The 24,973-nt window shown below is 28.7% G+C and overlaps 1 protein-coding gene across 1 annotated transcript; it reads left to right on the plus strand.

The window, feature by feature from the left end:
• Positions 1-1,895: 1,895 nt before the first annotated feature.
• LOC137819024 (ethylene-responsive transcription factor ERF023) lies at positions 1,896-2,738 on the plus strand. Its single transcript, XM_068622725.2, has one exon. It carries the CDS (start codon positions 2,059-2,061, stop codon positions 2,608-2,610), a length of 552 nt encoding a protein of 183 aa, XP_068478826.1. The 5' UTR covers positions 1,896-2,058; the 3' UTR covers positions 2,611-2,738.
• The last annotated feature ends 22,235 nt before the right edge of the window (positions 2,739-24,973 follow it).

Consider the following 24,973-nt stretch of genomic DNA (forward strand, 5'->3'; position numbering starts at 1 on the left):
GTGTAAAGTACAAGTGGAGGTTACATTGAAAGAAATTTTTATTAAGAAAATATCATATGAAAACTACAATGTAATTAATTACATTAAAACATTTGAATTAATAAAATGTTTCTATCTAAAGTATATTATAATAATAGGTATAGTCTACCTACATATCGTTTTTGTTAATATATGAGTTTTGGTCTAGTCTCTCGTATTTTTGTATTTTTTTCTTTTTTTTAATAATATTTTTGTAAATGATGATTATTAGTTGAGGTGTCAGCATAACTGAGATCTAATACTTAACATACAAGTTTTTATTTAAAAAAATTTATATTATAATAATGATTAGAGTAAAAATATAAATAGAAAGAGATAAGAGAGTAGATGGGATACATAAAATAGCATCTTTTTCAAATTCTCTATCTTCATGCTCAAAAGCTAATTGGCCAACTAGATGACATTTGGCAATAACAAAGACACATGGGCTTTTTGTTTGTCTATATCAAACCCATCATCCCTCACCAACAAAAAGTTCTCCCCACCCACCCAAAGCCCATCCAAAATATTGAAGCATCAAAAGGGAACACCTCACCCTTATTCCCTGTGCAATGCAAAATAATATGCTTTTAGCATATTTTATTAATGATGTTAACCATTTATTTTGTTAATTGAATCAAAATTATTTAATTTTATAGAATTTAAAAAATGAAAAAAAAAAATTATAATAATTGTAATAATAGCTTTGTTGTGTTTGTGTCCATTCATGATTTGGGTACCCTTGAGAGCTTGAGGGTTGGAGACATTGGTGATAAATTTTGTGGGGTTCACCACGCGCGGTGTGTTTGTGTGGGTCTCACGGCGTGGTTCACTATCATAAGACGGGTCCAATTTGTTTCCTCCTTGTTTTGAAAAGCACGTTTCTTTGTCAATACAACTTGCAACCTGCTTGTTAAAATGTCTGAATCATTGGAGGAGATTGTTGTTTTTTCTTTTGGTTTTGGTTTTCCTAATTTTCACCCCTATTCATCTACATTTCTTCTTCCATTCATTTTTATTTCAAGCTTTGACTACAAAAGAAAAGTGACCATTCTCTACCATCCTTCACTTTTTAATTAACTTACTTTTTTCTTGTTTAAGTTAAAGTAAATAATCGAAGGTTGGTTCAATTTGGAAATGGCCATGTTGCTTGGGGCTGAAGCTAAATCAGTAATTGGGTGTTAATTTCAAACCTTTCAGGTCTCTTCTCCAAAATTGTCACCCGTGAGTGCGATTGGTTTCACAGTCAATGTTCACTATAAAAGAAGGAAAAAAGAAAAAGAAAAGTAGCTACCCAAAGTGGATAGATTTTGGCCATGATTATGGAAATTTTTTAACTTTATTTCGACACAAGATCTCCCCCTCTATAAACCAATTCTGCAATTCCATAATTGCACGTTACACTGTACTTTTTCACAAATCATTGGATAATAAGTAACACAGTTTGGACAAATTAACACACATGGTATGACGTTAAAGTTTAATACCTTTTTTTTATCATATATGTCAAAGATAAAATTCATTTTATTCGTCGCATTCTCACAACTCCTATGCTTTCACTTTTCATGTGTTTCATTAGCAAAATCGAAAGACACTGCAATATAATCCTATAAAAATCATAGAATTTATTTGTGTTCATTGAAGGATCTATAAGTTAAATTTTTTGAACAAAAATGTTAGTTGGTAATTTTAATTTTAAACTCTTTTTTTATTATTATTAAATATTCATAGAAAAGGAAATTTAGGTTTAGAAAAGATAGAAAAAGGGAATAGGAGATGAGTAGTGGGAGTGGTGCGCGTGTTGTGATGGTGAGAGTGTGCGAAGGAAGGACCAAAGCTTTCTTTATTTAATTGCATGCTGGTCCTTTACGTGGAAAAATTGAACGAGTAACTTTAGTTCCTTTCTCTCTTTTTTCTCTCTAGGGGCATTTCAGTAATTCAACCGCGCTCGCCATAGTAACGAACTAAAAAGCCGTTTGTTTATAAATGCAGAAGATAATAGCGGAGACAAGCTTCTGATGTACATTAAAAAGATTCCGAATGGACCAACCGCCGCACCACCACAGCAGCAACGCCACCACCTCCGCCGATAAGCCCTCCACGCCGCGAGGCGGCACGCGTCACCCACTCTTCCGCGGAGTCCGCAAGCGCCGCTGGGGGAAATGGGTGTCCGAAATCCGGGAGCCGCGCAAGAAATCGCGCATATGGCTTGGCTCCTTTCCGGCGCCGGAGATGGCGGCGAAGGCCTACGATGTCGCCGCCTACTGCCTCAAGGGCCGCAAGGCGCAGCTCAATTTCCCCGACGAGGTCCACCGCCTCCCGCCGCTCCCTTCCGCCAGCACTCCCCGCGACATCCAGGCTGCCGCCGCCAAGGCCGCGCACATGATGATGGTCCAGGCCGCCGTCGCCACCGACTCTCCGGAGAAGAGCAGCATTACCTCCGGATGCGACCACGCAGCCGATGACTTCTGGCGCGAGATTGAGCTGCCGGAGCTCCTCCACAGAAAATGGTGGACCTCTTCCGGCGAATCCTCGCCGTGGACGGAGACTGACCTCCCGCCGCAGCAACCCTTCACCATGGCGTGCTTGTAGTTTGTAATAATCAATAAAACCTTCTGCTGCTGCCCTTTGGTAATTGGTATATTATTATTGCTATTATATATAATTAAGTAACTCTGTGTTCTTCTCCTCACAATAATTAATTAATTACATTATGATTAGTATTAGCACTGTTAATAACAACATTTTCACTAATTATTTTCCCCACCGAATTTCTTAGCATAATATTAATTAACGTTACGTTTGTTTGAGGCATAAATTTTCCTCGAAGACAAGTTAAACAAAACTTCCTCAGTTCATTTTGTTGAAACCATTTTTATCTATTTTTTCAAAAAATTAAGTATATAAATCAATTCACCCATCTTCTTTGTCTTCAAAATAGTTATAGAAAAATATGTTCAAAATGCAATCATTATAAGTAACACCTTTTCAAATCTCTTCCAAATTACTTCCCATCAAAATTAGTTTATGCCCAAATTATGTTTTCTGGTAAATAGTTTTGAAAAAGTTATCCAAACATATCCTTATCCTTAGTATATATATAACTTTCAGTTACAACGCGCGTTCATGCAAGGTTTGTTTTAATCTATATATATCAAGTGTTGTTATAATCTAATAGTTTAATTAATTTTGCAATTTATTCCTAAATGGTAATGATATCAGAACAATTTATTTTCTTGTGTTTATCCTTTTAACAGAAGAAACGATTTATGAATGGATGTATTAGAATCACAGATAGAGAGATTCGAGCATATATAATTGTTATAGTTGTTTATTTGCTGTTCTCAAATACTAGGGTACTGTGAGTAGTACGCGTAGATTTTTTTTGCCATGTGGTGTTGTGTTATCTTTGAAGTTGGAGGCCAGTTCATGATTCTCTCTATAGCTATCTATATCTATCTTTCACTTTATTTTATTCTCGTGAAAAAAGTGCGTTTAGCTTTGTGCACAGTGACGGAGATGGTGAATCATTGCATACACAAGCATTTATCTTCCAACTGGGAGATAACTAAATGCTTAATTTGTCTCAATACGTTGAAGTAACACCTTTACGATGACGATGATGTGATTATGATGAGTGGTCTCTTTCGGATATACACTTGTTCAAAGAGTGTGCTCGTCAATTATGCATCTAATAATCTTCTTTTCGGTACATTGCAAGAGTTTTTCCTAGTTGAATCACTCGATTGCTTATTTCTTTTCGTGGATGTGTTTTGTTACGCTCATACTCGTACCAATTTGGTTTCGTTAAACCTTGTTTGGCAATTTCGGTTTGAGAAGTCAAAGATACTTTAAGGTGTTAAAACCATGGTTATGGAAATTCTAGAGGGTTGTGCCAACCATTCTTCTTCTCCCTTTTGCATTCCCTACTTTGACTCCGCTAACTACCGAGCTATATTAATCACCATTTTAATGTCATTTTCTTCCTTTTTAAATTTATATCTTCCACTTACACTTAAAACCTTCCAATAATACTTTGCAACAACTAACAAAGTTTTCAAATAATTCAATCCTTAACACGTGCAAGACTTTAATTTCATTTTAACCATGTTCAAGAAAAATAAAATAAACAATTATATAAAGAATATAAATATTTGATTTTTAATAAAACTGTAAAATTTAATTGAAGAAAATAAGAGAAGACAAAATTGCTGAACTAATTCATTCATTCTTATTTACTTTAATAATATATATAATAAAATTATAATTACTGGGAAGCTATAAAATAAAATACTAAAAACACTATAAACTGACAATAATGGTAAAATAGTTTAAGGGTAATAAAATCAAAATTAATAATAATAAAATCTGAATTAATAACCAACAAAAAACTACCTAATGGAATTGTTTAACTAATTTTTTTTATCAGAAAAAATAATACATAAATAAACAAAATAGTACTTGTAGTACTCTCAGTCTATCTACGAATAATCAATTGTAGACAAATGAGATCATAAAAGTGTTCATCCAAAATTATCATAAACTTACAAATTTTCTCATCACATTTCAACTATGTAACAACAAACATATAAAATAAAAATAAATACATCCAAATTTAGATCCATGTGTTTGACACGACAAAAAAAGATTTAGAAAAAAAAAATCATCTCCTTCATAATTAGAATATTAAACATCATTCGGTAGTTGAAGTTGTTTAAGTCGATATCTATTAGTTGTAAGTTTGAAGTGGATTATGATTTTTTAAAAATAATTCTTTGCATTTTGATTTAATTCTTTTAAAAACAGAGAAAGTAACAAAACAAAATATGTGTAAGTCAAAACACAATATTGAGGAAGGCGATGGGATTGTAAAGAAAGAAGAAAATTGGAATACTAGGTATGTATATGCAATAGCTAATGAAATACTAAATTACTAATTAGCTTTACTAAAGTCAAATTTAGCACGTCATTAACTATTTTGTTATGGGCATTTCGTGCAGCAATGCAATGATGTTACGTTTGACCTATTGAAGAAGAATCTATCTTCCACATAAAACATTGTGGGAGAGGATTATGAATAATGATCTGACTTAAGGGTATTAAGAAGGGATATTATGCTAATTTGGTGGCATAACGTTATCCAAGAATCAACCATTTGGTCTGAAGGGTGTTTCCGTTTTATGTTCAGGCCGTAATATTCAGATAACAAACATATGGCGCAAGTAACACTTTGATGGAAAATGAACAACGACGGGGTTTTCGTCATTTTCTATTTTGTATTGTTTAGGAAAATGTGACAAGAAATTGACCTATTACTAGAACCTTTCATAACTTTATTGTTTTTGGTTTTTAATTCATTATAAGGAAACTGGATCGATGAAACACTCAACCAAAATGTTTCGATTTTTAGAATATAATATCGTGAACGTGGTTATTGTTTTTCTGACTTTCGGCAATCTCCATTCACAGGATTAATGGGGCAAGATTTTTCTTTCAGGGGCCAAAATACTTTTAATTATAAACGTCAATATCGCTTCACAGTTTTTTCCAACAAACATTAAAAATTTTACCCGAATACTTTATAATTGTGGGAATCTCAGGTACATTCAAGATAAAGTATTTTTTTAATTAAAATATAAATCTTATTTTATAAGTCAATTTTAACTTTATAAGATTGAGTTAAGGGCTTAAAGTTTATTTCTCATAAGATATCAGAGTTGTTTTAAAATCTATTTTAGTAAAATTTGTTAATCTAGTACGTTATTTATTATTAGGTCACTATCAGACTATTTATAGATATTTAGTCAAAATCAAATCATTCGAAGATACTTAGTTCCTACATATAAGTGGACGGTCTCATGAAGAATATATATTAAAAATCTCACATTGGTTATAGATAATATCATTTCACAGTATAAGTGAACGCAAACTTTATTTTGTAATAAGATTGAGTTAAACTTAAAATCCATTTTTTTTTAGTAATAATTGTTTAGAATTATTTTTTATTAAATAAAAATTAAATTATAATTGTTAAATTTTTAACAATTAACACGGTTTCTTAACAACGACAAGAAAAAACTGGTGCATTTTTTGTTTCTCTTTGTGAGACTTAGTCTCCAGGGTAAGAGACAAAATTCACTAATTATACAATATACGTACACAAAAGTATAGTTTTTAAAACATTAAAACTAATAAGCACTGTAAAATAAATTAGTAATAAATATCAATTCACATAGCAGCATTAATATGTGACACAAACTACAAGAAGGTTCGCAAAGACTAAAAAAATAATAATTGTATTACTGTCTTTATTATGAAAGATGAATTAGAACTATCATGATACATCTTCATTAAATGCTAATTTTACATTAGTTATTTAATAAATTGCTTTTTGTTATAAAGGTTGTTTTTCCTTGTATATTTCTTGAAAACATGCATTCTCTTAAAAAAGATAGTATTTTTGTTAAAAACATGATTTCCCTTTAGAAAGATAAATATTTTTTGTGATGTGGTTGATGAGGAGATAGAGAAAAATCACACCAAACTCAGTTTTTTGGGATCATTAGGTGGATTAAAAAAATAAATAAGATGTTATATTTTACTTATTAATTAATGTAGCTGTATATTATTAATTTTTGTAACTAAGAGCTTCTATTAAGTGAATTAACATGGTACCTTTAGTTGTAACTTCTTACTCAAGGAATCAAACTTCAATCTCTTAATTAAAAACCCCAAATATCAAACCATTTATGCTAACAACTTTCGGTTGTATATCATTGTTTAGAAACAAATGAAAAATACTTAACACATTATATTCTTTTCTTTTCCTTTCATTCAAACAAAAGAGTTAATTTTGTTTTGTTTTCTCATATATATATATATATATATGTATATATATATAAATATATAAAAGACATAAGTTACTTATTTAAAAGTTTTTTAGTAACGATTTTTTGAATAAACTATATATTTAATTTTTTTTAAAAATTATAAATTTAACTTCTCAACATGTTTAATAATTAATAAAGATAGATAAATATATGGGTTTAACATGTTACAATAATTTCAATATAATAATACCAGAAAAAATATTTATATTTACTTTAATAAGTTAAGTCCTAAACTTTTTTAATTAGATACTTTTTCAATAAAAACTTAACTTTGAAATATTTCTTAAAAAGATTTCACTTGACCTTAGTGTAGTTTTCGGATAGTTTAATTTATGCTAATAATTAATTTGGATCCGTACATAAGTGACAATGATAAACAAATTTATGTGTTAAATAAGTAAAAGTAGGGGTCGTAATAAACTGCAATTGTTTAATATTTATAAATTTAAGAATATCAAGCCTATAAACTTAACTCAATCATAAAATCGTTAAATAGAAAATTAATTGTAAGAACCAAGAAAATAGTGTTATAATATTATAATAAAAGTAGTACAATTAAAATGGTACATAAATATTTTATTATTAAAGTAAAAAAAATATAAATAAAAAAATCAGTTATTTATATTTCATTTTAAAAAATCACAATTTCTCTAAACACTTATTTTTCCTTTCCTTTGTTTTATCTCTAAAATTCTAACATCTTCACTCATCAGATTAATGATCGGAGTCCGTCATTGGACTCTTGACAGTGAACTCTACAAGACTATTATATCAAAATCTCAAATAGAGTGAGTTCATTTTGACTCATTTTCCTTTGAATTAGTTTCGATCTGGTTAGGTTTACTTTTAGTTTAGGCGGCATGTGATGCTTTTATTTTTAGAACTAGTATTTATTAGCTCAGGGTCCTAGTGTTACAGTTAGATTTTTTTATTAGGATTCTTTGGTGCAAGTCAAGCTACCATTGAACTTTTGGTAGGTTTGGAACTCGTAGTGAGAACCTGCTCAAACTCAGGTAAGGGAAGTCAGTCTTAATTTCAAATAGAATCCTAGGTTAGAAAATCTGGATGTGAGGGTGACGTGGTCACCAGTTCCAAATTTTGTTTGCATGATTGATTGTATCTGAGTAATGAGGTATTGTTTGAAATCAAATGTGAATATGTTGATTTTGATATGGATGATTTATGGTAGATGTTTTTGTTTGAATCCAAAATATTGGTTGATTTGTATAGTTGATATAGTGTATGTTACCCTTGAAGTGATGAATTTTGGGTGCTCTCGAGTTCAATCTTGCTCAAGTAAGTGAATTTTCGCTTGGGCGAGACCCATTCTCGCTCAAGTTAGATAATTTTCGCTCAAGCTAGCTTTAAAAAAAATAAACTTAAAAGTGAAATTTTTATCCTTGCTTTTAAAAGGTTGACTTATTTCTATTTTATAGTTTTTACTTATAATTTATGTAAAATTTTATTTTATGTATATTTAATTAAAAAATTATTTAATTAGATATTTATGTGATTATTGGATGAATTTTTGTGTGTTTTGAAATTCTAAGCTTTGATATGATTTAATTGTGTGATTTTGGATATTGTGAGATGTGGAATATGAATCTTAATCAAGACATAGTATTTTCAGGAAAGATACCGTGTTAAGATTTTTTAGGAAGGACATTGAAAGAACTGAGTCTAAGGTTTGAAAGAACTGACCATAGTAGATCATATGGATTTACCCTGTCATATGAGATGATTATGCGCATGGCTGTGTGGATTTCACAGCGAGTAGTATGACAGGTGCATGTCTCTATATGCTAATTTCAATACACGAGTCTTCTAGAAGTATAGTCAAGTGTCTGAGTATGCAAGTCAGTAGAAATCTGACATGAGTAATATGAATGATGAATGTTGATAGACACTTGATGATTGGATTGTTTGGAATCCCTTTCTTAATTTAATGGGGACCATGACCAATGAATCTTGATATATGATCCATTGAATATATTCAATGATGGTGATTCCAAAGTCTTGGAATTATATCTCTCTTGAAGATTATGAAGTTCAACCTTGAAAGTTGAAGATAGTATTTTCAAGGTATCTTGAAAATGTGAGAAGCATTAATTATCCACTATCTTTTTATGAAAAAGTCTTCCTCTCATTCTCTATATAAAGGGAACTTGTGAGGAATAGAAATGCAAGCAAGGGAGAAGAGCGACATAGAGAGAAATGAGAGAATAGATATCCAACATAGTGTGAGATTAGAAATCCTAGGGAGATGCTAGAGAGACATTGTATTCCATCCTTGTTGGATGAGATTGAGTGTTATCATCATAGAGTGAGAGAAACAAATATTCCACATCAAGGTTGTGAGTTTTTGGACTATGTTATGTGAGTTTTTATTTCTTAAGTTGAGAAGGTTTTCCCACATTAAAAATTCTCGGTGTCATTATTCTATTTTGCTCTATTTTCTATTATCTGCTTATTGATTTCACAGGTGTCCATTTTGTATCTACACCAAAGAGAGAGAATTAGTTCTAATTTTCTCAACAATGATTGTGTGCAAATTATGAGAATTTGACAGATTATGTTTATTTTTAAAAGTTAAATTTATAATAGAATTCTTAAAAATAGTTACTTTACCATGTGCTTTATTTTGTGTTTGCTTTTTTTAATCTGTGATGACCGTGTTAATTTACACAAGAGCATGTGAGGTTGCAGGTGATAGAGCTCTTCAGTGACAAGTCGTATGATAAAATATTTTTATTTTGAATGTTTTGTTTTTAAACATTTGTGTATATATATTAAAATCCCTATGAAAAATATATATTTTGAGATACAATATGAGATAGTGGTATATGTTTATATATTAATTAAATATTGTATGTATTTTTATTTTATTAAATATGAATAAAAATAAAGATATTACAATTTCTCGTAAATTTTTAAATTCTAAAAGTAACTAAATATCTACGTACGACTCAATTACTTAAAGATTAAAAAAAGGTAGGAAATTTATTCATTCTTTTGAATTCTTACCAGAATTTCACAGGAAAAGTCCCTCTAAAAATGACAAACTCTAGTAAAAAATGCTTATTTAAAAATATTAATTATGTGGGAGAGAGTTGAAATACTAATTGAAATTTTAGTAAAAATATTTATTGTATTAAAAATACTACAAAAAAGAATTATTACAAAATTAACTAAAATTTTAATAGTTAATTAGATACTAATTAAAAAATTAGTTTATATATTTTATTAATAATAAAAATTATTTAGATAATAATAAATTTTTAATCTTTATAATATCTAATTTAATTAATATAATAATTAATTATTTTTCTCTAAAATTAGTTTCTATTTAATAATTTTCTTATATATATTATCATCTAAAAAAATAATTTTCATCTCATAATCTATTTACTAATCATTTAATTTAGTTGAAATTTTAAAATATTACAATCATCTAATCCTATTAATAATTAATATAGTTATAATATTATACTAAAGATTTAGAATATTCACTACAAGAAAACCATGAAATAGAAACCAATTTTTAGAGACCAAAATAATTAGTTACAATAGTAACTAAATTAGAGACCATTCTAGAAACTATTGGTTTCTAAATTAGTTTCTATTATTGTTAAATAGTTTCTAAATTGGTATCTAATTAGAACCCAAGGTTTTAGAGACCAAATTTAGGAAACTAAATAATTGGTAGTTAAAACCTTGGTTGCTATAATTAGATACCAATTTAGAAACTATTTAACAATAATAGAAACTAATTTAGAAACCAATTTTTCTTTTAGTTTCTAAAATGGTATCTAATTTAGTTACTATTGCAACTAATTATTTTGGTTTCTAAAAATTTGTTTCTATTTCATGATTTTCTTGTAGTGATCATACAATTCTTCCATTTTTTCGCAGTAAAAAATAAAAATTTGATATGCAATTGCAATTAAATTAAATTAAAATGGACACTTAAGAGGTGTTCTAACCCTTTTACACATCCCACAAGAAGCAATAAAAAATCAATAAAATTTGATAGATTTATTGATAATTCTTATTTTTAAAACAGGAAATATAAATAATTAAAATATATTCTTTTATTATTACTTTTTGTCTTGTTTCTTATTTTCCATAAATCCTTTAATAGCCGCATTTTCAATTCGTTAATATAAATTATGTTGAAAGATATATGATAGTATTACAAATAAGGAAAAATGTTTGAGAATGAAATATATATATATATATATATATATATATAAAAGTTAAGTTAAAATATAAATAAATAAAAAATAATATTTTCATTGAGGGAACAATTGTATATAATAATAAAAAAAGTTATTGATTGCGCAATGTAGTCAGATCAATAGCAGAAAAGAATCATATAAATATAGAAAAATGTTAGAAAAAAATTATAAGTTAGTGCACATCTAGTTTTGAGTTTTGAAAAACCAAAGGTTTAGGCAAATAATAATTTCTTTATTTTAAGTTTTTTTTTTCTTTTTCTGAACTATGATTTCATACACAGTACTAATTATTAAGAAGAGACGTCTCTTTCACCATAAACGTTTCCATAACCACAAATGCATTCTAGTGTTTTTTGCATGTGCCAAATAAATGAGAAACAGTTTCATCATTATTAAGCTCAACTTTCCTTTTCTTTTATTAATCAAAGTTATCATTTACTTTTAGTAAAAATCTTCTTTGGAACAATCAATACAGTGATGTATTAGAAAGGTTGGAAGTGAAACTACTATAAAGGTATAAAACACTTTTTATTAATTTAGCCCACACTTTTTTCTTAAAAAAAATAACTAGAGTTGACTTAAGAGACTCTAAGTCATTACAAGGATGTGATAAATGAGCTTTTACTTAATATTAAATACTATTAGGTTTAACAACCATTATGTTTTTAAACATTTTTTTATAGATGTAAAAATTTTAGCATGAAATTATAAAATTAGTGTCGATTATATTGATATTAACTTAAATAAATATTAAAAATAAATAAATTTAATTATTTTGATATTTGTTTTAATATTTATTTAAGTTAGTATTAAATAAGTTGATGTTAGTATAATAAATATTTAATATTTATTTAAGTTAGTGTTAGTTAAGTTAATAATATTTGTTATAAATTCATATGTCTTTGTGGCATAAAATAAGAAATGTCGATAATTTTTAATAAAAGAAAACTCAGATAGATTTAAGAACAACGTGAATGTTGTAATCCATGTGACTTTCATTTTAACAAATTAAAATACAAAAAATTTCTTTTTCACTTTTTATATAAATTTTCTTTCACTCATTTTCTTTATATGCACTCATCTACACATAAGTCTCTTTTCTCAATTATTATATTCAATGTTATTTAAACAATGTCTACCATAATGCAAATCAAAACAAAGAAAGTGCTTACCACCATGAAAAAAAAAGAGAGTATATTCTCACTCTTCCTTCTCTAAGAAACTCTTTCAATTCAAATCACATGTTTATTTTGTTTTACTTTTTTTGTGAGTTTATTTTTTTTGAAAATGATAATGGAAGCATTTACGAGAAACAATTTTTTTTTCTAAAAATGACTATCATTAGTGTCCGTCTCACTAACACAAATTAAATAAATATTAAAAATATATTTTATTAGCAACAACTTAACCGACACTATATGAAATGAAATTTAAAATAAAAATAAAAATGTATTACAGTTAATTTGAATGATTAATCTGAAAAAATTGAATTATGTTAGTATTTTTTATGATAGTTGTATTGTCTGACATGTTGACATGCTGACTTGCCGCCATTACAACGTTATCTCAACATCTCAACCTCTTAACCTCTTGATGAGTAACCATTCAAGTTAGTCAGCTAGTAGGATTATTGTTTAATTGCTTCATTAGTAATAATCAGGTGTAAATAAACTATGGAACCATGATTAAGGAGACGTTCTATCTGCACGTATAACAGTCTAACTCTGAGGTAGTATAAATGAGTATGCCCTAAGGTAAAAAAAATGACTCTTTGAGAAATTATTGTTTACATATCGATGATCACCAATATCCTTTTTTTTTTGTTTTTCCAAAACCTATGTACATAGGTGTTTGATTGTAAATTGTAGTCTTCTTTTGCATAGTGTACTTTTCACAATAATAAAATTCCACTTTAGTTGTGTTTACTTGGTCCATGGTTTTTTCACTCTTCTTTATGATTGCAACTTCTCAATCTCCATTAATCTCAATGAGCTTTTCTCCTTGTGTGGTTGTAGAAGACTCAATGTTCATTCTCTCTCCATCTTTCCTTTACTTTTCATAATTGTCACGGTTTTACAATTTTGTCCATTTTTTATGTTTTTGCCCTTCTTTAACGGGCTGTCATATTCTAAACTTACTGAATCATTATTTCTCTTGACTAACTTGATTGTCAGAGTATAATTGCAGATACCCCTACTAAAACTAAGTTCGAAAGGAGGATCTAGCCTGGGACTAAGACTGAGAGCAAAGAAGACAAGGAGTAGTCAGAGACTATGATTGTGGTGATCACGTGGGTTGATCCGACCTTATAAGAACAATAACAGAAGTGAATTTATCCGGGAAGGGATTATTTCATTCTTAGCATTGACATTACTCTTATGGTTGAGCTTTGAGCTTTTGAGAGCTATGTTAGTCATTAAGCTAGCAATGACCAGAGGATGAACTTATTTCCGAGTTGGTTGTTAAAGCATTTCACAATCCTTCTATGGTTCCTTGGTGCACCAAGGGAGGGAAAGATGAAAATGCTTTCTAACAATATATATTATTTTAAAATTTAAAATTTCTCACACTTTTAAGATCAAAATAAATGTGCCGAAAAATTTGTTAATTTGGGAATTGAGTCAAAGATTGAGTTTTTGTGGTTGAAAATGTTCTTCTTTATTATTCTTTTACAAATAGGTTTGGTATGCTAGAGTATATATTTTCTTGATAGATGAGTTTTGATTTGGTCTTTCCATTATTTTTTTTTTGTTTATATTGCTTCTTTTTATTTTTATATACATACTATTGAGAGTGCAAGTGATTGATGATATATGGCATGGTAAGTTAGTTGAGATATCACATTCTAGTAGTAATGTTTTCTTGAGTGATACCTTATTAAAACATCTTATTGTTTTTACTAAAAGAAACAATCTCAAGTCACTCATGTTTGGTATTGGTATTAATCCAATGAATCAAACGCTGTAAGTAACCATTAATAGGAAGTAAAATGGCAGAGAGGGATTGCAAGCTTAGAAGCAAAGAGGTAAATGTATTGGACTAAGAAACATAGTTGAAAAAAAGGAAGAAAAAGAGAGGTAAAGTGGGTATACACAAAAGATATAAAGAGCACAATTTGTTCTGGTTGTGAAAAGATACTGCATGTGCTGTGTTGTGGTGACTTTATGCTATTTCTGAGTTTACTTTTCTAACCCCAAATCCGTACTCACCAACTACAAGTTTTCCATCCACAAAAAGAATCATACAAGTCCTTTTTAATTTGTCTCCTTGCCCTTTAAACCGGGCCTCCCAAATAATGATAAACACATAAGTCTAAGATCTCAGCACTAGCTCCAAAATCCATATACTGGGACTAATCTCTGTTAATTGCTCTTTTTTTCAAACTTGCTATGAAACACTAATAATACTACTCTGTTATGTTGCATATTATTGCTCAGTGGGGTCTTCACTCCTCACTCTTCACTTCTATGTAGGTGTATTTTTCGTACTTGCCTTTTGGTACACACACATCCTAATTATTGAATCCTTGGAGAGGAAAAGCAATCAGACACCAAACAAAAATCATGTATAAATCATATTAATTATATCTTAAAAATACACTATTCATGAGTGTGAAAACTAACCATATGATATATTCTCAAAAGAGTCTTACCATATGTTTGGGTGCACTCAAGATTATGTATAGTTATATTTCAAATCAAACTCTTAATCTCATGTTTAAGACAGAACATTGTCAAGATATCTGTCCATTGCATGATGCAAACCTTCTTATACCAGAGTCTTTAACATATTCTAGAACAGAAAATACTTTTAAGATATTTGAACTTTAACTACTTAATTTATGCATCCAAAAATGGTTAACTACTTTGAATTTATTAAGAATAAGACTTTAATCTAATTTAGCATTACAAAATCGGTTTATAAGACGATGATTATATCAAGTTATATATTATGAAATGTTTGTGAGATTTTCCATATACATCTCTCATATCAAAATCCTCTAACTCATATCAAAATCCTCTAACTCATGCATGAGATTCTTGTTAAGATTGACTTTAAATAATTCTGATACCATATTAAAAAATATACTTTAAGTCTAATTTAACTTTACATAACAGATTAAAGTGAGATTTACAATCACTTATATACTATAAAATGTTCTTATCTCTCAAATCAATGTTAGATATCCAAACAACACTACACGAGCAATGGAAAGTGGGGATGTGCTTTGAGTGTAAAACATATATACTTGAGCAGTAGTAGAGTGGTGTATGGAATTAAGACAGGAACAGAAAAAGGCTGAGCAAGTTGTTCATTGGAATTGAAGCAGAAACATACAGAATATGAGCAGAATGGTAAAAACTGAGCATTTTCAACTGTTTTTTTAGCTGAATGACATTTTTATGAAGGGAAGAAAGAAGAGTCCCAAAAACACACGTTGGTTTTGTGTGGGAAAATGTGCTAGACTTGAGTATGAGGGACGTGAAGAGTAGGTTTGGAATTGAAGGAAGGAGACAGAGTGGTGGGAACAAGTGGGTGGTGTATGAGACAAGCAGAACTTAAGTGGTTTTGTTTGGTACAACCTTTTGAGTCCTTACTTTAACAACAAAAAGTGGGGTCACATATTTTCCACAGGTTAGAAGGTATTGGTTTGATATGAGAATCCTTATGGTATGGAAGGTTAAACATGGCATGTGATATTCTGCTACCTTCTAACTGCTTTATGTGTTTTTATTGGTTTATTGGTTTATGGACACTGCAGTTTTAGATACTTCCACTTCCAATGTCTTTACACCAACAATGCTAATTCCCCTTCAGATCTTCTTTCATAAAGTTCAAAATCGCCCCAAGAATTTCATTCCTTTACTATAAAGAGGAATTCAAATTTATGCTTTGTGCCTTTTTCACTTCATCTTTGTGTCAGTTTTTCCAGTAACAATGCTCGTTGATTAACAAATCCCTTTCTGCCTTTTTTTCTCCATATTTTTGTTTTGCAATGAAAAATGGATATATATTCTCCATACTATAGTTTACAACAAGAGTGTTAATATTAAAAATATTCAATATAAACACATTTTTTTCTTTCATCTTATTTTTCTGTTCTTTTCACCAAAGATGAGAGGTTAGATCATAAGAAGGCTTTGGTCTGCTTGAAAGTGACATCACAATTCAGTTTTCAGCAACTTATACTCAGAGACAATTCAGTTTTCACAATTAACTTGAGTAGAAGGGTATATGGGAAATAAAATATAATAAATCATACTTTATACTTTTAGTCATCATGCTTTTATATGTCAGTAATTTTAAGTGAATTTAATCTCTTAATTTTATTTATTAGTTACTGGCGTAAACTCACTGGCTTCACATATTTTTTTTATTAAAATAATATACTTTTATAAATATATTTACAAGAAAAAATGAAAATTAAATTATTCTTTTAAAAAAAGTGATATCAGATTATACACCTACTAAATAAAGTTGTAGAATAAAGGGTAAAAAATAATATTGAAAAATTATATCAATAACAGTTATAGAAAAGTTGGATCAGCTAAAACAGAGTTCTGTGGTATAGAGAATTAATGTTGTTTTCTTAGAAGAGTTTAATTTTGTTGACAGTGAGTAGTTCCATGACTCCTCCATTAATGAGTAGTATCTAGCTTTTGATTTTTAAATTGTAATTTTTATATTAATGTGTTTTGGAAAACATTGGAATTAAAATACTTTTGATTCATTTTTAAAACCCTTTTATATTTATTTTCAAAATCAAAGAAAAATAATTTATACATTTGAATTTTCGTTTTCTAAAACTGCACTCTCACTGCTCACCACCATAGAGATTAATCCTTCCCAAGTGTCATTATTATTACACCAATAATTATAATTGATATTGCTACTACTTCTTACATGGTCATTCACCTACACCACTACAAGAAAATCATGAAATAGAAATCAATTTTTATAAACCAAAATAATTAGTTGCAATAGTAACTAAATTAGAGACCATTTTAGAAACTAAAAACAATTTTGGTTTCTAAATTATTTTATATTATTGTTAAATAGTTTCTAAATTTGTATCTAATTAACAACCAAGGTTTTTGCTACCAAATTTAGAAACTATTTAATAATAATAGAAACTAATTTAAAAACCAATTTTTTTAGTTTCTAAAATGGTCTCTAATTTAGTTACTATTGCAACTAATTATTTTGATATCTAAAAATTGATTTTTATTTCATGATTTTCTTGTAGTGTCAAGCTGGTCGTCAATGGTATGCAAAACTTTCTACTTTTCTTTTATCAAATAAGTACTCTATCTCTGTGCTGACCACTCTCTTTTTCTTAAATATAATAATGATAAACTCACTGTTATTCTTGTTTATGTTGATGACTTGGTCTTAACTGGTGATGACACGGAGGAAATCAATACAATTACTGCATCCCTTCACCATCACTTCAAGATAAAAAATTTAGGTAATCTCACTTACTTTTTGGGACTGGAAATTGCTCGCAACAATACTGGTCTTCATTTAAGTCAACGCAAGTATACTCTTGATCTCCTTCAAGAAACTGGCATGCTTGACTCTGCACCTGTGGCCACTCCTATGACTCACACCTCCCGTCTCTCTCCCGACCAAGGCTCACCTCTCGATGCTGATGCCACTTCCCAGTACAGAAGACTCATTGGACGTCTAATTTACTTAACCAACACGCGACCAGACATCGCCTTCGCTGTCCACAATTTAAGCCAATTCATATCTGCACCCACAACTCATCATCAACAAGCTGTCTCCCGTCTTTTGCGTTACCTCAAAGGCACCCCTGAAGGACTATATTTTTCTCACACTAGTTCACTTCACCTTTGTGGTTTTAGTGACTCTGACTGGGCAACATGCCCTACCACACGCAAATCTGTCACTGGATATTTCATCTACTTAGGAGACTCCCTAATATCATGGAAATAAAAAAACAGCCAACTATCTCTCGCAGCTCCTCTGAAGCCGAGTATAGAGCACTTGTCACCACCACATGTGAGCTACAAAGGTTGTCTTACCTCCTTCAGGATTTACATCTTCCTCTCTCCCAGCCTGCAACCCTGTATTGTGACAACAAATCTGCCATTCAAATAGCTTCCAATCAAGTTTTTCATGAACGAACCAAGCACATCGAAATTGATTGCCACCTAGTTCGTGAAAAACTTAACTCTGGTCTCCTCAAACTGCTGCCCATTACCTCTGCAATGCAAGTTGCTGACATATTCACCAAACCCCTTGCTTCCGCACAGTTCTCTACTCTCAAATCCAAGCTGGGTCTGACAAATATCTACTCCCCAGCTTGAGGGGGTGTTACAATATTTAATTTTCTATTGTAAATTATTGGGTTTTGTTTCTTTGGCCCAACTTTCCTTTTCTATTTTAGTTAGGTCTTAATCTTTCTCTAATATATACACCATGTATTTTACTCTTTAATATACGAGTGAATAAAAGTTTATTTTTATATTCAGTTTTCTCTACAAGTAGGATTTATCAAAACCTTTTTTTATTACGATTACGTACAATTACGTACACTACATTAAAGCATCACATCAGGCAAGGAATATTCATCATCTTCATTTGTTACTCTTAAGGTTAAGTATTGTTATAATTAACACATTGTTAGTGTTATGGTAAAGAGGAGTTAAACTAATATAAAATAAAAATATTAAGTATTTTAATTATTTTTGCTTTATATCCAAATTTTGATTATAATAATAATAAAAAAATTAATGTGTGTAATATGTTTATTTAATGTGGAGCACACTTATAATCATAATAAAAAATATATTTTTATTCAAGACCTAAATCATCATTACAACACTAAAAGTAGATGGATAGTGTTGAAAAATTTCCTCGAGAGAAAAAGTTGGACACTACAAAATTAAGAAGAAGTTTTCAGGAATATCAAATAATAATTCAAGAATAAAAAAATGGTGATTTGGATTGTTCATATCCAAAAAAAATTGCATCATCATAAAAAAGTAAGAAGATAAGAGTAGTTTAATATAAAGTTAAACATCAAGCCATAGAGATCAAATGACTCTTCAAAGAGAAACAACTTCAGATGACTTTGATGCAACACCTATCAAAATACATATCCTATACCAACATCAATCATTAGACAACTTAAGTTAAGTGAAACAGACATAACTTAAAGAGTATTTTATACCCAACATTGTGAACATGTTTTCCTTATATTAACAATATTATTTGAATGAAGTATACAACAAAAATTTGATCTATTGTGTGAAAGCCTTTATAAGAATGAATGAGTCAACACCATGATGATTTTGCAAGACAGTCTAATAGATTTAAATTTTATTTTTGTTTTCTTATAAAGCTTAATTTGGTATCTTTTGTCTTTTTTTTATGAGGTTCAAGAAAAGCTCATTTACAATTTATAGAGATAAGATAATTTGATTACATAATATAATCTAAACTTTTTAAAGACATGATATTGTAGATTTTTTTATGAACATACTTTAGATACATTAGTATACTAAAACTAGACATTATTTGTTATAACCAAAATCAAAGGGATATTTGAAAAGATAGGAAAAGAGAGCAACACTTCTTGTGAGATGGATTGAAGACGATGTGCAAAGAGACTCCTATTTGAATTTCGAATTCCAGCCCAATGAAGAGAAAACATAATCACAGTAGAAACACAATAGAAATCAAAAAGAGAATTAATAACCCTAGAATCTAAACATGAAAGAAAGCATAAATAGAGAAGAAGAAGGAGAACGTAGAAAGTGAAAGTGTTATTCATTGATGAAAAAGAGGATACACCCTACTTTTGCGGCATGAAATTGTTTTAGTAATATGGTGGTGTCATGGTTAGTATACTCGGTCTCTGTTCCAATAAGGAAGAGTGCTCCCTTCAAGCTGGTAATAAATGTTCTTCATTCCCAACTTGGAATGTATTAAGGTGAAAGTGTTGAGAGGTAGGGATTTGGTGAAAATGTCAACAACTTGCATGGAGGAAGAAATGGGAAGAAGTTTGAGAAGCCCAATTGCAACCTTTTCACGAATGATGTACCAGTCAATTTCAATATGTTTGGTGCGTTCGTGAAAGACAAGATTGTTGGCTATTTGAATAACAAGTTGATTGTCGCAATAGAGGATGGCAGGCTGGACATAGGGAACCCGAAAATCTTGGAGAAGATATATTAACCATTGGATTTCACATGTAGTAACAATCATGGCTCTGTACTCTACTTCTAAGGAACTTCTTGAAATGGTCTGCTGCTTTGGATTTCCATGTGATGAAAGAATTGCCCAAAAAGATGGAAAATCCAGTAATGAATTTTCTCGTGGTAGGACAAGTTGCCCAATCAAAATAACTAAAACATCTTAATTGAATGAAATTAGAAGAATGGAAGAAGATACCCGAATGACACTCTTCCTTATTGGAATAGAGACCGAGAATTCTAACCATGACACCACCATGTTATTACAACAATTCCATGCCGCAAAAGTAGGTGTATCCTCTTTTTCAATAATGAACACTTTCACTTTCTACATTCCCCTTCTTCTTCTTTATTTATGCTTTCTTTCATGTTTAGATTCTAGGGTTATTAATTCTTTTTTGATTTCTATTGCATTTCTATTGTGGTTCTGTTTTCTCTTCATTGAACTGGAATTCAAACTTCAAATAAGAGCCTCGTTGCACATCGTCTTCTATCCATCTCACAGAAAGCGCGACTCTCTTTTTCTATCCTTTTCAATAAAGGTTGTCCAAAGTGTCTTTAAAAACTAGACCATTTTAATAGATGATCTAGCTTTAACAAAGGTGTAAAATATTTCAATATTAAAACATTTAGATGTCACAACTAAGTTTGGATAAAAAATGGAGATAATATAAATGATCAAACAAGAAAACACTTGTTCACCCAATAAAAAACATAAGATTCACTTTTGAAATAATTTTTCATCACATCCTCCTGTCTTACAAGAAAAAAAAAATAGTAAAAAAAATGAGATGACCTTATAAATATCTCACTTAATGAGACATTAAATATCAACCTTTTGATGATAAAAAGTAAGGTTTGTTTAAACAGATATTAGTATGTTTATCTGGGAGAATAAGTTGTACTAGCAGAATACAAGTATATTTGGAAAATTTTATCAACAAACATATAAAACAGCCATTATAGGATTTGAGGGTGTTTGAATGTGACATCTGGATTGTAATTTGGGAGGAACAGATAAGCGATATTTCTGAATTAGAACAAGATACATTAATGGGTTTGTTGTGGTCAGAAGTCTTGGATTACTCTCTTTGGTCACCAAAAAAGTTGACAGATAAAATGTTTGTGTTTTCTTAGTTGATCAAGTCTTTTTTTATAATTAAATTTGAGAGGTGATGAGTAACCATTTTCCCTTTTGAGAATGGAGAAAATGGGTGGACAAAATTTGTGAACTTTCTCAAAGACCAAGTAGCTGCATCAAGCTTATGATGTGGTACATTTGAATAGAGTCATAGAAGTTGTATGCAGGTCCACTGGTGACATAAAAAACAAGTATGTGTGCTTCTTTTCTTTCGTTAAATTTTCTCTAATAACTTTTACTCCTACATCCTTAATCACACTTCTGCTTCACCTGTTCTTCATTTCTGTGCCAAACAAAAATGTCAGCAGTTAAGTATGAAAAATTAAAAAAAAATAATCTATGCATTATCTCTGAAGAGTTTAATAAACATGCATTACCATTTCAATTTTTTTCCAAACATCAATTAATCAGAAATCATCTTTGGTATAAGTACCCTTACCATATATGATAGTTTGATTAGTTTCTTTTAAGATGATAGTCATTCAAAATAAACATTGAGATGAAGAAGATTGGAACTACAATTCCCTACATCTGGTATGAAAGGAAGCAGAAACAGATAGTGTTTGTACTGCAGTAAGCACACATCCAATTCAAAGAAAATTGAAAAAATAATTCTAAATTTTGACAAAATTTGTTACAATGTCTTGAAATTTCTTGGCAGACTCACCAGATTACACACTATTTTCTATTAAAATTTGAAAAATCTCCAGATGGGTAGTAATGTACTGAACAATTTGATTTGGGGATTGGATGGAATTGAAACACTAAAAAAAAATCATGAAATAGAAATCAAATTTAGAAATTAAATATTAGTAGTTAAAATCTTAGTTGTTAATTAGATACTAATTTAAAAACTATTTAACAATAATAAAAATTAATTTAAAAATTAAATTCTTTTTTAGTTGTTAAAATGATCTATAATTTAGTTACTATTTCAATTAATTATTTTAGTTTTTAAAAATTTGTTTCTATTTCATGATTTTATTGGATAGTTAACGTGAAATTAAATTAAGTTAGGGATTCAAAAAGAAAAAAAAAATAAGAACAAGATTGGGATCATAAAGAATGAGAAACATGGAAGAAGAAGATGGTAGTTGTTATGAGAGGTGATGATGGGTAGAATAATATGATTCTTTAAGATCCACTTTTTTATAATATACAAGTATTTTATACTCAGAACTTCTTATCTTATATATAGAACTTTATGCAACTTTATCTTATCAAATGATTATAAAATAAAAATCAATTTAAAAATTATAAGGTTGAATTAGATTTGAAATGTATTTATTAATAATTTGTTTAATAATGATGGGAAGAGTTATTATATCTAAATTGAGTCATTATTATCTAGAAGTGACTTTAGTATTCTTATTTTCATACAGTGAACTAATATTAAAATATCTTATAATTAAGCTGATTTTAGATTCAAATTCACCAATGAACCTTGGATAATGGCTAATAATATTTTCTTCCTCTTCTTTAAGATTCTCCCAAACCCATCTAGCTTTGATTAAAACTATGAGTAAGCACACTAGTAATGAGGTTTGTGTTGTTGAGGCAACAGAAAATATAAATGGCATAATTTCTCCACAAAATGGTTGGTTGAGATGTGAATTGTGGATGATGTTTTGTCAACTTCACAAACATGAATATAATACCAGAATTTAGAATTGATTTTCAAAATTTAAATTATAAGATATTTTATTATTTTTTAATTATTAAATTTAGAAATCATTATATATTTTTTATGAAAGTAATATTTTAACAACTATATATAGTCTATTTGATTATTATATTACAATAATATCATTGGACAAGTTAACTTGATTATAGGTTTAATGGAGTTTTCTCTATATCATGTTTGTATTTTAATATTAAAATAATAGTAGAAAGAAATAAAATAAAAAGATAAAATAAATTATTTGATATTAAGAGTCTAATAGGGAATTTTTTAAAATTTAAGAGATTCAAATATCCAACTACCATAGTTTCAAGGATTAATTTATTTTAGAAAATAAAATTAAGAGTTTCATAGTCATTTATTAAATAAATTAATGATAAAAAATAGAAAATAAATATGTATATAATAAATCCTGTAATTATTTAATTTTTAATAGTTTCTTTTTTAGATAAAAAATTACAATTTCTTATCTTTTTTTCCCCTTTAAGTGAATCCTTTAGTTTAAATAAATTGGATGGAAATGCACAAGTGTGTCCAAAGTTACATGTATTAGCACATTCTTCATGTAAAGTATTATATATATATATATATATATATATATATATATATATATAATTTAAGAAAAGATCAGTGATTAGTCTATTTTGTGTCACTATTGTATTCTTGTATTTCTCATAAACATAAGTACAGTAACATTTATGTGTGATATATGGATTAAAACCCATATATTTATGCTTAGTCTTATAAACATTAAAAAAAGTTTAATTTTAAAAAAAATGTCTTTAAAACTTACTGGATAAATGCTAAACACTTAAAATATGTAGTATAATGTATCTGCATGTTTAGTTATTAGTTAAGTTTTTTAAGAAAATCATTTAAGTTTTTATTGTAGCCTAATGAATTTCAATTAAGTACAGTTTAAGTTTATGAAAATATATTAAGCTAGCTTACAAAATTAAAAGATTTTTTTTACTGCATGATAACCTTATCGAAATATATTTAAACTAAACACATGATGAATAAATATTCAATGAAAATTTTATCTAGCTGAATTTATCTCTCACATTATGGTAAACTAAATTTCAAATTTTAGTATCAATAATAGTTGGTTAAATTAGTAAGAATCAAAGTGGTATCTCATTAATTCAAATTTAGTTGGCAACATAAAAATGTTGTTAGTAAATGATAAGCAAATATCTTGAGATATGGTTTGAGACTTCAAGATGTGAATTTGAATTTCATTGTTAGTGAACAATTTATAAATACTTTTGTACGCATTATTTAAAAATTTCCATATATTTCCTAAACTTTCATGACTAATTATTTAATTGTTATTATCTAAACAAGCATGCAATATATGTTATGCAAGCTGATAACTTATATATTATACTATATCTACTATATCTTCATAAATCTAGGAATTTTCTTTTACATGGTCTCATTTGATCTATGTATCAAAACTGATATCATTGGAGATCCAGATTATGCAGAATTTTTTTCTTTTAATCCTTTTAAAAGCTAAATGACCAAATTGAATATAAAAAATAAGTTAACAGGCCAAGAAGTAAACTTTAACATATTTTAAAACTTTCAAAATTCAATTTTCAGAAATTTTTATCTAAGCTTTATTTAATACGTTTTAAATAAAAGAAATGAATGGTAGTTTATTATAAACATAAAAGAAGCTAGTATTATTTATAAAAAATAAGAGAAATGAATGTTTATTTAAAAACTAAAATATGTGAATTCATTTTATAAAAAATATAATAATAGAGAGATGC

This window comes from Phaseolus vulgaris, chromosome 10 (genome assembly GCF_051622355.1).
Source record: "Phaseolus vulgaris cultivar YP4 chromosome 10, ASM5162235v1, whole genome shotgun sequence".
NCBI lineage: Eukaryota > Viridiplantae > Streptophyta > Magnoliopsida > Fabales > Fabaceae > Phaseolus > Phaseolus vulgaris.